Source organism: Papio anubis, chromosome 4 (genome assembly GCF_008728515.1).
Source record: "Papio anubis isolate 15944 chromosome 4, Panubis1.0, whole genome shotgun sequence".
NCBI lineage: Eukaryota > Metazoa > Chordata > Mammalia > Primates > Cercopithecidae > Papio > Papio anubis.
In genome coordinates this window covers 50653326-50668349 of record NC_044979.1, presented here as the reverse complement: position 1 = coordinate 50668349, position 15024 = coordinate 50653326, and the positions used below count along the sequence as shown (strand labels likewise).

Sequence of the window (15024 nt, the reverse complement as noted above, 5' to 3'; positions counted from 1 at the left end):
CCATTCTCCTGCCTCAGCCTCCCGAGTAGCTGGGACTACAGGCGCCCACCACCTCGCCGGGCTATTTTTTTGTATTTTTTTAGTAGAGACGGGGTTTCACCGTGTTAGCCAGGATGGTCTCGATCTCCTGACCTCGTGATCCGCCCGTCTTGGCCTCCCAAAGTGCTGGGATTACAGGCTTGAGCCACTGCACCTGGCTTGTGTTTTGTTTTTTAGAGACAGAGTCTTGCTCTGTTGCCCAGGCTGGAGTGCAGTGGCCGGATCTCAGCTCACTGCAAGCTCCGCCTCCCGGGTTCACGCCATTCTCCTGCCTCAGCCTCCCGAGTAGCTGGGACTACAGGCGCCCGCCACCTCGCCCGGCTAGTTTTTTGTAGTTTTTAGTAGAGACGGGGTTTCACTGTGTTCGCCAGGATGGTCTCGATCTCCTGACCTCGTGATCCGCCGGTCTCGGCCTCCCAAAGTGCTGGGATTACAGGCTTGAGCCACCGCGCCCGGCCTATCTTATATATTATTATTATTCCCACACTCACTTCTAATGGTCTAAAATCTCCTAAAGGAAATACATTCAGGAATTTGTAGAGAATAGAGGAATTATAGTCCAAAGGGCAACACATATCAATGTAGTGAATGAAATCGTTTTGTGCGGGTTAAGGAAAACTGAAGAGTTCCAGGCTAGTGTTAAAGAGGGGTCATCAAGAGTAGGTAAGCCTGCATCAGGAAAGTCAGGCTTGGATGGATGTACATTTGGGCACATGAGGCCCATGGCTGGGGTGGGACATGAGGATCCCTGATCAGGTCCACATTTATAGTGAGCATCTAGGAACCCAGATGGTCAGTGCCAATGTAGGCTCAATATCACAATTGTTCACAAAGAGAGAAAGGCATACAGCCAGGAAGGAAAGAACTTCAGTCCGTAGCCAGCTATCCTTTCAATTCAGATATTTTACTTTGGCTTACAGTAAGAAGCAAAATGTTCTTTTTCTCTTTCCCTTCGTGTGTTGAAGGAAAAAGCACTTGGCGCTAACTCTCAGACTTCCCCTGGCATTATTCACTCGGTTTACATCAGTGTGTTTTGTATTAGGTTTAATTTACCAACACTTCATAAACTTTCTTCTTCGTATTATTTTTTTACAAAGAACAGAAGGATGCAGAGATATTTTCTTCCACATGGAAAGAGTGAAACATTCTGAGTTGTGTGCTTAAAATATACTTTGATATTCCTGTAAAGGAAAGTATTCTTGTTAAAATGAAAATAAATTGTGTTCTTGTATGGGTCTCTATATTCTTGGAGGATACTGTTCCATTCCAATATAATACTTTGCTGTGACATTATGAAAACCATACAAGGAAGAGGATGTCATATTAAAATATTGAAGAAATAAACAACTGGAAAAAAACTTAAATCATACCATTTTCAGACTGCCACCATTTCTTTTCTCTGTCTGGTTCAAAACTTACAATGACATTCTCAATGGTGTGGCTATTGGGTTGGGCGTATGGATCATATGGAAATCTAGAGTCACAGATGAAGCATTTTTGTTCCCCCTGGAAAACACCATCATTAAAATTAAAAATAAGAGTTGGAATTACTTATTGTTCTTCTAAATTAAAGGCAAGCTGTACTTACTATATTTGTCTTCCAAACTGGCTAAAAATAAAAAGCAGAGGAAATAACAAGACATCAAAATTCCTATCAATAGGTGCCAAAGTACAACAATAAACTATGAATTAAAATTTTAGAAATTGATACATTTGGAATAAAAATGTAAATTTATGCAAAACTCATTTTCTGTCATATAAGAGGCAGAGGACCTGGAAGTTATTTTAAACTGCCACAACTAATATTAAGAAATAAAAAATTAGAAATAGACCTCTTAGAAGGTCTTAGTGAATTGGAACTAGTTTTGCTTAGGATTTTTTTTGTTTTTGTTTTTGTTTTTGAGACAGAGTCCCACTCTGTCACTAAGACTGGAGTGCAGTGTTGTAATCTCCTGGGTTCAAGAGATTCTCGTGCCTCAGTCTCTTGAGGAGCTAGGATTACAGGCATGCACCACCACACCCGGTTATTTTTTTGTATTTTTATTAGAGACAGGGTTTCACCATGTTGTTCAGGCTGAGTGTTGAACTCTTGGCCTCAAGTGATCTGCCTGCCTTGGCCTCCCAAAGTGCTGGGATTACAGGTGTGAGCCACCACCCCCGGCCTGCTTAGGATGGATTTTTGAAGGTTACAACGCAAAGCCTGGCCTTTGAGTTTGCTTAATTTAATGCGTCTACTTGCAGCTGTACTTGAAACTCCTAAGGGGCTCTACAAGGATTTCCAAAGCACTGTCAGTGGCCTGCAGTTATTCCTGGCTAATACTCAGGGAACTCTGAAGGAGCTCTTTTGCAAAGCTTCTGGGAAGCGGAGGCTGGTCATTATAACCTCCTGTGCCGAAAATTGCCTACAACAGCATAGGCGCTCAGCTGGTGGCACTCAGTGCACGTTACTTGTATGTCCTAACCATGGCTCACAAGGCCCAACATGATCTGGCCAGGGCCACTTCTTTGCCTTTGTGTCTACTTGGCTTTTCACTCCCTTGACTCTGGCTACATGTGCTTCTTGCTGTTTTTTAAGCACTTACAGTCAGAAGAGTTCAAGCTGTTCTTCCTCCCAGCTAGTCTTATCTCTTGCTCCTTCCCTTCTTTCAGGTTTCTGATTAAATACCTTCATTTCAAAGAAACATTCCCTGACTACTCTATCTAAAATGTCACCATCTTTTCACCCCCATGGCCCTCTGCCACTCTCTATTTTTTATCCTACTTTATATATTTCCTAAGCCCTTATCACTACTTGAGGCTATATTATACAGTTGTTGGTTTATTGTCTGTCTCCATAATAAGAATCAAAACTGAATGAGGCAAGGACTTGGTTTTGTTTACTGCTGTATCCCCATTGCCTAGAATAGTGTGTGGTACATAGTAGATGTTCAGTAAAATTTATTAAATGCAGGATGATTTTAATGATTATTTCAGTTACCGTCTGTCAAAACAAATAAATTCTTCAAGAGATTCGTATAATCATTGTATCTTAGCATCATTTGTCACTATAGACCTTATTGCTGAAGAAAGCCAAAATGCCCTTTGAAAATTAAGGCAAAATGGATCTAAATAAATTTTGCATAGGGGCAGGCTCATCCCAGTGACCAGTAGAAGCTTTGTGATTCTATCAAAAGTGATGGTCTTCAAATAATTTCCAATAATATTATGGAAATTGCTTGAGAAAATATTTAACTTCAGGGTGTGTGGGCCAGTTTTTGGTTAACATTTTAGAAGTATAGTCTTTGATGAAGTTGACTTAAGAGAATGCTTAGTTGTAGCCACTAAATGTGAGTTCCATCTTGGATAACTTAATAGGTCAATGTTGACTGGAAGCTTCTGAACAAAATGTTTTGTTTGGTAGCTCTTTCTTAGGTAACAGATGGGAAACAATCATCCTCCATGCTGAATGTATGTCTAGACTAGTGGTCATAGCCCCTCCTATAATACATTTTGTCAGCCTGAAATATTTTGAGGGTTTTTTCCAGCTCTAAGCTTTTTAAGATTTCTGTCATTCTCTAGACAAAAGAAGCCTCCACAACTGGAGTTACTTCTATTTTTGGTAGTATAATTTTGTGATATAAGAACACCAATTTCTAATTATCATCAGAGCATGTTGGCTCAGGCAACAGTAAGTAAATGCCAGTGGTTGGAGAACAAGATGGGTGGTGCTCGTATTGGAAAGTGGCAGTGGCTCATGCCTGTAATTCCAGCATTTGGGAGGCTGAGGCAGGCGGATCGCTTGAACCCAAGAGTTGGAGACCATCTTAGGCAACATAGTGGGACTGGTCTCTATAAAAATACCAAAAATTAACAGGGCATGGTGGTGCTTGCCTACTCCACCAGTAGGTGGAGTAGCCTCCCTTACTTGGGAGGCTGAGGTGGGAAGATCACCTGAGCCTGGGAGGTTGGGCTGCAGTGAGCTGTGATCGTGCTACTGCATGCCAGCCTGGGCAACAAAGTGAGACCCTATGTAAAAAATAGAGTTGAGAACCACTTCTTTGTCCAGAGCATCTGGACTTAGTAGTCACCTGGCCTAGAGTTGAGCAGAACTTCCACCATGTAATTTCCTTGCACATGCAGAGAATTTGCTTTCTTACACAAGTACTTCCCAAACTTAGAACAGTGATATGCACCCAAGTATTGTCTCCACTTATTTATAATAGTCACCTTTTACTAGAAACCAATTTGAATACAAAGCATTTCCCAGAGACTTAAACAGTTGCTTTAAATGAACAATACATGGAAAAGCCTGGACCACTAACGTTAGGCTTATGTCCAACTTCCTTCCTGCACATCCTCTCATTTAAGGGGTGGACGTGATTACCTCAGGGTTTTCGGTAGGGATGATACTCAGATGACCTTGGATGCTTGTTCCGTTGCCAGTACATGGAGAGGAAAAGAAACCTGAAAAGCCACTGATCCTTTTATAAAGTTGGTCTTTAAGGGGAGAAGGCATAAAAATATGTTCACACTGGGAATTTATGATTTTTAGACAGTATAACTTCCAAGTGGTATTATGTTGGTGTATAATCAGTTCAAAGTTCTACACCTCCTCCATCTCTAATTAAGGCAGAGCAGTGAGGACTCATGTTCAGCATAATGGCAGCAGGCCCTGATGAATCTTCAAACTTCATTAAATGAGTCAATTATGTTTGCTCTATGGGAGTGGCTAAGGTAGCCAAGTAGACCAGTAAATTTTATAGTAATTCCCTACAAAGACTAACCAAAAAGACTTTTATGTCTCATTCTGAAGGTAACAGGAAATGGAAATTAAGCAGATCTTCTTTATTTTTGATTAGTTAAGGTTTCCTGGACTTTGAATTATGTGAGCGTTGGCTCTCTATATCTGCGGGTTCCATATATGTGGATTCAACCAACCAAGGATTGAAAATATTTGGGAAAAAATATCAACAATAAAACAATAACAGGGTAGGCCCAGTGGCTTAGCCTGTAATCCCAGCAACTCAGGAGGCTGAGGTGGGAAGATTGCTTGAGGCCAGGAGTTCAAAACTAGCCTGGGCAACATAGTGAGACCCTGTCTCTAAAAAAAACAAAATTAAAATTAGCCAGGTGTGGTGGTGCATGCCTGTATTTTTAACTACTTCAGAGGCTGAGGTATACTCCAGCCTGGGCAACAGAGTGAGACCCCTGTCCCTAATGAATAAAAATAAGATAAATAACAATATAACAATAAAAAGAACATAGATTTTAACATGTAGTGTAATAATTATTTTCATAAAATTTACATTATATTAGGTATTGCAAATAATCTAGAGATTATTTAAAGTACATGGGAGGATATACGTAGGTTACATGTAAATACTATGCCATTTTAGATCAGGGACTTGAGCATCCATGGATTTCGGTGTTGGGGGAAAGGGTCCTGGCACCAATGCCCTGTGGATACCGAGGGACAACTGCACCAGTGTCTCTATTGTTTAGAAAGGAATGTTGTCTCCTTTAATGTCTGAGTAGCCCCAGGTGTACCTGGAAAAATCTACATCATTGATTAAATAATGTCCCAGCAAATGAACAACCTACCTCCAGGTAACTGAGGATGCAGTATTTCTGGGCTCTGCTCAGCCCACAGGTAGAAGAAGCCGTAAGCTGTGTGTTCCTGCCCACCAGGAGATCGCCGGTGGTGGGATGACAGGCACCCCTGTTGCAGTCATCTTGAGCTTTTGAGTAAATGAGCCACCCTTGAACACAACAGAAATATCTTACAAGGAATGCAGTCTAAGGATAGCACAGGGCCTGCAGAAATGACTAGTTAAGGGGGAGAGTTACATATTTATTTAACATTGGTCAAAGATGTAACAGACTTTTAAGTTTATTAATAGATGATAAATGGTCCCTACTTTGCTTGCTGGGTGCATGAGGTGTAATAACTCTTAGAGTCTTTTGAAATCTGTATTCCAAAATACAGATTTGGATTAAAGATAAATACTTCTAAAATGTGTTGAACTGAGCTCTGTATCAGCAGGATTCTCCATCAAAAATAGATGCCGAGAACAATACACTTGAAAGATACTGCATTCTGTATCCCTCTCTTATTTACAATGGACAATCAAGCCTGAGTGACAGAGCAAGACCCTATCTCAAAAGCAACACCAAAACAATCCTATCATTTTGGAAGTAGGAAGGTCCACATATCTTACTTAGAGATTGAATTTAAAGTTAAATCTCAGGAATTAAGTTATAAATCCATATAATCAAATTATTCTGGAAAATTTCGTAAGTTACCTATATAGTACAGTATACATGGTTTTGTGTAGACAAATCCTAACATAACGTTTGAGAACTATCAAGTTAGATAAAGAAGAAAACAAAGGAAACTCTACGTGCAGATGAGCAAGCATTCCAATCATTCCGAGTTAAGATAACTGTTAAACGTCTATACGGGCATGAGTGGCAAGTAGGGTCATCTGAAATATTTCTTTCCTGCAGGGTTTGTTCCATCATGTTATCTAATACACTTTGGTAAGCAATAATTTATTAATGGATTTGTTAATTGTTGGGAAGATTGAATAAAACAAAGTGGAATCTTACTGGGGGTTAAGATCTAAAGTTAACACACAAAGTTAAACATGTATACAATGAGCGTCTACTGTATTTTGTGGGTAGCCACTTATGTTACAGGAAAGAGGTCCTGACCCAGACCCCAAGTGAGGGTTCTTGGACCTCATGCAAGAAAGAATTCAGGGTGAGTCCATACAGTAAAGTGAAAGCAAGTTTATTAGGAAAGTAAAGGAATAAGAGAATGGCTACTCCATAGACACAGCAGCCCTGAGGGCTGCTGGTTGCCCATTTTTACAGTTATTTCTTGATGATATTCTAAACAAGGGGTGGATTACTCATATCTTCCCCTTTTAGACCATATATGGTAACTTCCTGACGTTGCCATGGCATTTGTAAACTGTCATGGCACTGATGGGAGTGTAGTAGTGAGGACAACCAGAGGTCACTGTCGTGGCCATCTTGGCTTTTGGCCGGCTTCTCTACTGCAACCTGTTTTACCAGCAAGGTCTCTATGACCTGTATCTTGTGTTGACCTCCTATCTCATACTATGACTTAGAATGCCTTAACCGTCTGGGAATGCAGCAGCCCAGTAGGTTTCAGCCTCATTTTACCCAACTCCTATTCAAGATGGAGTTGTTCTGGTTCACATGCCTCTGACACTTACAGAAATAGTTTTATTTGTTCTTTAAAAACTATATGTGAAGAGGACAATATCACTTTATTGTTAATTCAATTAAAGCATTAGAATCCTGTTTGATTCTGGAGGCCAAATCTAAGCACTAGTTTTCTCTTTATTGCAATTCAAACTGATAGTGATAATTTTGTGGCCGTAAAATAGCCTCTAGATGGAAGGGCAGAGGACCTAGAATGGCTAAAACGTTTGAAAAAGGAAAATAAGGGTGAAGGAATAGCTCTATCCAATATGAAGGCTTACTATATAGCTACAATAAAGAAGAGACTGCAATTTTGGCAGATGAATAGACACCTAGATCAATGGAACAGAATGGAGAACCCGGAAATAGACCAACATAAATATGTCCCACTGATTTTTGAGGTGCAAATGCAACTCAATGGAGGAAGAACAGCCTTTTAAATAAATAGTGCTGGAGCAATTGGATCCACAGCCAAAAAAAAAAAGAAAAAGAAAAAATGAACTGCAAGCAAAACCTCACACTTTATAATATTAATTAAAAATTGACCATAGACTTAAGTGTAAAATGTGAAACTATAGAGCTATGAAACTCATATAAAACATAGGAGAAAATCTGGCATTTAGGGCTAGATGAATGATTTTTAGGATGGCCAAAAAAAACCCATGGCCCATAAAAGGAGAATTTAGAAAATTGGACCGTGTCAAAATTAAAAACTTTTGCTCTGAGAAAGACCTTGTGAAGAAGTGAAAAGGTAAACTATGGAGAAAGAGAACATACTTGCAAACCACATATCCAACAAAGCTCTTGTGCTTGCAATAAGAGCTTTCAAAACTTGACATTAAAAAACCAATCAAATGAGCAAATGGCAAGCGACATGAACACAATACTTCAGTGAAGAAGATACACAGATGGCAAATAAACACATGAAAAGAGGTTCAACATCATTAACCACTGGGGAAATGCAAATCAAACCACAATGAGATATCACTACACACAGATCAGAATAGCAAAGATAAAAATAGTGATAACACCAGATGCTAGAAAGGATGTGAAGATCACGCATACGTGCTGGTGGGAATGAAGAATGGTATAGGCACTCCCAGGGAGAGTATGGTAATTTCTTACAGAACTAAGCAGGTGCTAATCATGCAACTCAGCAAGGGAACTCTTGAGTATTTATCCCAGAGAAATTACAACTTATGTTCACACAAAAACCCTACGCAAATGTCCACAGCATCTTTATCTGTAATAATAAAAAACTGGAAAACACCCAATGTCCTTCATTGGGTGAAAGGTTAAACCAAATGTGGTACATCTGTACCATGGAACCTAGCAAAAAAAAGTAGTGAACCATTGATACAAGCAACAACTTGGATGGATCTCAAAGGAACTGTGCAGAGTGAAAAAAGGTTATATACTGCATAATTCTATTTGTATCACATTACTAAATGACAAAATTATAGAGATAGAGAACAGATTAGTGGTTGTCAGTGGTTAGGAAGGCAGGGAGGGAGGGAGGTGGATGTGGCTATAAAAGGGTAGTGCTAGGGATCCTTGAGGTGGTAGAACTGTTCTGTATCTTGACTGTGGTGATGGGCACATACATCTATATGGTGATAAAATGGCATAGACTCAAATACACGCACACATGAGTACATGTATAACTGGTGAAATCTGAAAGGCCTGTGAACGACATCAGTGTTGATTTCCTGGTTGTGATATTGTGCTATAGTTATATAAGATGCTATGACTGAGAGAAATTGGGTGAAGGGTATATGGTCTCCCTCTGTGTTATTTCTTAAAGCTGTGTGTGATCTTACAATTATTTCAAAATAAAAAGTAAAGGAGACAAACAATTCCCAACATCCATCAGCCTTTGGATGGTAAACCAAGCAAATCCCAGACTCAAAATATACACGTGACATGTTCTAGCTGCTCTTATACACTTTATCCTTGAGATATGAAAATTTATGCCAAGTCTTATTTCAGTAGACAGGAGTGACAGGGATGGGTCTATAATAAAAAATAATAACCATACAGTGAAATCAGCTTGGTTTCTTCTCAGTTTTCTCCATTTAAAAAATATAATCATCTTTCATGAACTTGTTTTACATTTAATGGCTTTCTTTCCTTCAGTTTGACCTCCAATATAGCCTCTACGGTTATTGAAAAACCCGTGTTATTTCTCTTACACATTATTCACATGAACTATTAATCTGGTCATTTTGTATTATTAGGCATAAAACATACAGGGATCATAAGTTCTACAGCTAAGAATATTATAGTGTCTCCACCCACACAAGTTACTAAATGACACTTTGAACAGGAAATTTTCTATTCTCAATCTCAATATAAAGATTATTATTCTAAAGCAAAAGCATATTTCTTTCCTTTCTCTGAGACAGCTATGTGAAGAAAGCTAGCTCCATCAGACACTTGCTGTTTTGTGGTATAATAAATGGTTAATGTGGACTTTCATTTACCCAGCAACCCACATTCATGTGTTTTTTTTTTTTTTTTTCCAGAATTGGTATCTAGGATAAATAGCTATTCAGAAGTTTGGACTCCAATAGACCAAAGATTTTTAAAGACAAGATCAGGTATAACATTTCCATTGATGTTACATGTGAATAAAAGAAGACTTCCCTTCCAGGGATTTATTCTTTTAGACAAGTTCCATCCTGGATTTTTTTAAAATTGGAATTGTTGCCTTAGAGATTTAACATGTTTTTATAACCTGACTTGGCCAAACTTGTTTACAACAGAAATTTTTTTCAGAAAATATATTCCAGGACTTAGGGAAATTGAGCTATTATTCCTATAATATTGTAAGTGCAAATATGAACTTCTTGTCTAAAATATTTGGCAAAAAGTGACTAGAAATGTAAATAGTTAAAGTTTCATGCCTGAACATAGACTAAGCAATATCCTTCCTGGGATGAAGTTTCCGAATGCCAAATCACATTAGCAACGTGTTGGAATTAATTCAGAAAATAAACATGTTTATGTCTTCTGACAATCAACACATTCCTAAAAAATGACACAATCTGAAGCTAGAACCTGAAGATAGAATGTTATGAATTTTATGAATGTTATGAAATTCCAAAATGAATTTAGGAGATCTGGTCATTTAAGGAAAATATACAGTAAATTTTCTGTAAAGAATTGTTTTATAGAAATTACTGTTACTGTATAATTTCTCTAGTATTTCTGCATGTTGTCATAATTTTCTCAAATACATGAGATGCTTTCTTACACTTTAGATTTCACATCAGAGCTTTAGAGGATGTAAACACACGTTTATATGCTCACGCAGATCATAATGGGTGAGAAAAAATACCAAGAATGTGGCCGGGCATGGTGGCTCACACCTGTAATCCCAGCAATTTGGGAGGCCAAGATGGGTGGATCACCTGAGGTCAGGAGTTCAAGACCAGCCTGGTCAACATGGTGAAACCCTGTCTCTACTAAAAATACAAAAAAATTAGCTGGGCATGGTGGGGGCACCTGTAATCCCAGCTACTCGGGAGGCTGAGGCAGGAGAATTGCTTGAACCTGGGAGGTGGAGGTTGTAGTGAGCTGAGATCGTACCATTGCACTCCAGCCTGGGCGACAAGAATGAAACTCCGTCTTAAGAAAAAAAAAAAAAGAATGCATGTAGATAAGGTTTGCACTTTGCATGAAGTTCCTAAAACCTATGGGGCAGTGCACTTTTTATGATTACTTCTTATATTGCTCAGTCAGAAGGCAAAACTAAGTGTTTAAATATGCTGCAGCATTTATATAAGTGTTATGTTCAAACTGTCAATGGAAAAATTCCCAAGCTGATGATATGAGGCTAACCTGGTTGGGAGTTTGACCACAGGCAACTCTAGAGATTTGGTTTAGGTCAGGGCAAGCTTACATTTAGAAATGTACGATTTATTGCAGTGAGGCCTTTTCTGCCCAAGCTAATTTAGTTTAGAAAATTCCTTCTCCAGAGAGAGGAGTCCCCTAATTGAAGAAGGCTCTCTTAGCAACTGTGGATTGGTTTAGAACTTTTGCAAGACGCGAGTAAGGTATTCTATATAAAGGATGGGGAGAAGGTAGAGTGATCCTCAGCGGTCCCTTCTAATTTTGGATATTGGTTTAGTTTCAAAGAGTTTCAAAGAGAACATGTAAGGCAAGTGCAGGTTAAAATAACTTTTTCTGAATGAGACCAGATCTAAACCTCCCAGTCCTGGGATGTGGAGGATAAACTGAGGGTTCCAGATGAATGACACGTTTCTGTTCCCACTGGGGTGTGGCTCACCTCTCCAAGGGGATTTTCAACACAGAACAAATGAGTGCTTACCATCTGGACCATTACCAGCAAATCTAACTGGAAAATTACCTCAGGGTTGGAAAATTGCAAAGAAAAAAAAAAGGTGAGATTCTGAAGGTTTGCTGTCATGAAGAAATTCAGCGTCAATCTTTGAAGTGAAGATTCTAAGCAAGTTAGTTAGTACTCAGTAATCAAAGGCAGGCCTGTTTTCGATGTAGAAAAGTCAGATCAAAGAGAGTAATTGCTGGAAACATCTTCTATATGATTAATGCAAATTATTCTCAGCTTATTAAAGATAGCAGGAGCATGGAGAATTTTGCCTTTTAGCTTAGAACTGCTGCTTACTTAGAAGAGGGAATTTTGCCTGTAACTTCTTCACAAGACCTCATTGCTGGGACAAGTGTTACACTGAAAGCATAGCTATTAAAAAAATTAGACGCATTGTATTTGTAAATTAAGACTCTGAAACTATTCTCTGTTCTTTAATATTTTACTTTACTTATCTGAAGATAACATTCCATTAAAAAGTGACAGAAATAGCAATATGTGAATACTAAACATGTTGGAGTGGAATTTTTCAGTTGCTTGACACAGTTACACAACAACAGAATAGCTACACAAGTATACAGCACTATAGAAGAAAGAATTGAAATGTTTAAAAACTATTTCCACTTTATTTTAGGAAAATACAAGCAGAAAATAGATTTTGACAACGAATACTCACCAAGGTGCAAAAAAAGGGTCAGTTGAAATTGCATTCTTTTGTCAGGAGATGATTAAGTTCAATTCTACTGGGTTAAAAAAAAAGGTTAAAGTCAATTACTGATAGAAGAAATAATTGCCATCATCACATGTTATGTAGAAGTACTCAGAATTATTGAATGGTTCTTATGCTTTAGACATAAGAAATATCCACACTGTCCAGTTCCTCAAAAAATAAGAGTGCATAAACATTTAAATAAATATTTGTTTGCTCTTAATTTTTGCCATTTTTCGAAATCACAGAATTCAATTGTTTGTGGGAAAGAAGAGGAAACAAATATAATTTCCTTTGTATATTTTAATTTTAACCTACTTTTTACCCGTTCTTATTTAAAAACTTTTTCTTCTAAAAATTACAGTTAATACATACTCATTATAGAAAAAGTAGAATATTCAGACAGGCAAAATAAAGAAAAATATCCCCTATAATACCGCCCACAGTGGGCCATGATTGCTCCACTGCACTCCAGTGTGGGCAACAGAGCAAGACACGGGATGGAGGGAGGCCCCTCTCTCAAGGGCCTTTTCTTCCATACTTTTTCCTTGCACAAATAATTTTCAAAAATAATATCACACTGTTTTCTTATTTCAATCAATACATTCCAGGCATCTTTCTGTACTAACAAATGCATTTTTAATTAGTGATATTTTATCAAGATTAAGATCACCTGGAGTCTCCTATAAAGCAAACTTATGATTTTCTTCGTTGTAGATTTGGCCATGGCCCTTGAGAGAGAGGTCTCCCTCCATCCCCAAGTTACCATTAAAGAGAGTTCTGATCCAGAGTGGAATATATATGCACTTCAGTGGGTCAGGAGAAAAGAAGGTGAAGTTTATAATTTTTTTTTTTTTTTGGACAGTGTCTCACTCTGTTGCCCAGGCTGGAGTGCAGTGATGCAATGGTGGCCTACTGCAGCCTCGGCCTCCTAGACCCAAGCTGATTCTCCCGCCTCAGCCTCCCCAGTAGTAGAGACTATAGGCATGTGCCAGCATACCCAGCTAATTTTTACTTTTTGTAGAGATGGAATCTCACTATGTTGTAAGATGGACACCAGTATTTTTAATTACTGCATAGTATTACTCTGAATGTAGAAACTAGAATTGATTTAATGAATTCTCTATTGGTTGATGTGTACTTGGTTTTCCCTATTTTCCTATTATAAATATTTCTGCTAAATCTTTGTTTATAGCCTTAATTATTCACTAGGATATAGTAAATGGAGAAGAAATAATGAGCCAAAGAGTATATGTGTGTGTGTGTATATAACCACATGTATATACAAAGATTGTATATATATATACACACACACACGCATATATACACATATACATACTACATGTATATGTGTATATAAAGCTTTTGATGTCACTGTCAAACTACCATGCAGAAACTTTGTCCCAATTTACACTCTTACAACCAGCCTGTGAAAACTGCTAACATGAGCCCTTACCAACATGGAATATTATTTTTAAATATTTGTCATTTTAAAAAGCAAAAAAGCCTCATTATAATTTATTTGAATAGGAGGAAATATAAAACTTCTTTCATGTATTTTCAAGTGAGACTATTTTTTTCACATTCCACCTTCAAGGCTTTTCCTGGTGAATCCTTCATCCTCCTACTCCCATATTCCCAGTCCCTGCACGTGCACAGTCCCTGCGCTCCAGCGTTAGCACTCCGGTTTCTGTTTTCTGAACCTTCTTCTCATGCTGTTTCCTTTGCCTTGAATGCCACCCTCCTAAGCCCAAATGTCAGCCTCCCTATGAAGTCTTTTTAGGGTGTTTTGCAATGCCTAATATTAGCCAATATTCCATTCTGTGATTCAGGCTTTTATGAAGCCTAGGCTTCACTTTGGAAGTCCAATGCCAGAAAGTGACTCACTGAGAAACAGTCATCCCATAGTAGCTCCATCAGAATGAGCTCTACCTGTTAGAAAAGTCTGCAGTCTTGGGCTAATGGCCTCACACAAAACCTTGTGAAGACCTATAGGAGAATCCAGGTTGCAGCTGTTAGGAAGGTCCATTCTGCATAGGCCACCTGAACTTGTACAGGCACTTTTTCTAGGTGGTACTTTCTTATTGCTTTTTTCTCACAGGCAAGTCAGGAGTTTGGCTTCTGGTCAGCCGCCTAGATACACTTTTGAAAAATGAAATCTCTAATCCTGATGCTGACCTTTATTTAGAACTGCCTGTGTGCTTCATTCTGTCCGGAAATGCAAAATGATTGGCATCATGGTCATTTATTTAATAAGAATGGGCACTATTAGCAAAGTTTGAAAACATGATTCTCTATAACCAAATAAATGGAAGTCAGTGAGATGACAATCTCTGTGAATAGCCTATGATTCAGGGCTCATAATGATCTAGGCTCTGAGTTGCTAGGGTAAAGTGCTACATAGGATATATCATGGCATTCCTGCTTCTCTCCAATGGAGAACCTATTCACAGGGCAGAGTTCAAAGCAGAAGACTGTTTCAAGCTACTAATCACGGGCTAATCTCTTCCTACATTGGACAGGTGGGAGTGAGGCAGAGTGCAGAATTCCCAGGACTCAGATTTAGAAAGAAAGGAGGTGGAACTGTAATGCTGAGTGCAGGAGTAAAAGAACAAGTGGAACTTTTGCAGAGCATTTGGGGAATAAAGCTTCCTTAATATCACAGTTCACCATATTTCCATGATAAAAATGAACTGCTGAAAATTTCTTCAGT

The 15024-nt window shown here is 38.5% G+C and overlaps 1 protein-coding gene and 1 long non-coding RNA gene across 3 annotated transcripts in view; one reads left to right on the top strand and one right to left on the bottom strand.

Annotated features, from left to right (window-relative positions):
• Positions 1–15024, top strand: part of LOC103883158 — a 33735-nt gene that overhangs the window by 12414 nt on the left and 6297 nt on the right. The window contains exon 3 of one of the 2 annotated variants that reach the window (XR_645284.4): positions 9777–9851. The exons of the other annotated variant lie outside the window; for it this stretch is intronic. This is a non-coding gene — a long non-coding RNA (uncharacterized LOC103883158). The remainder of the gene's footprint in view (positions 1–9776; positions 9852–15024) is intronic. 2 annotated transcript variants of the gene reach the window in all.
• Positions 1–15024, bottom strand: part of LAMB4 (laminin subunit beta 4) — a 110643-nt gene that overhangs the window by 89379 nt on the left and 6240 nt on the right. Inside the window, exons 3-5 of the mRNA XM_021936169.2 lie at positions 12279–12345; positions 5620–5777; positions 1410–1545 (exon numbers count right to left, since the gene is read on the bottom strand). Coding sequence (XP_021791861.2) covers positions 1410–1545; positions 5620–5777; positions 12279–12312 — 328 coding nt within the window. The 5' untranslated portion in view covers positions 12313–12345. The remainder of the gene's footprint in view (positions 1–1409; positions 1546–5619; positions 5778–12278; positions 12346–15024) is intronic.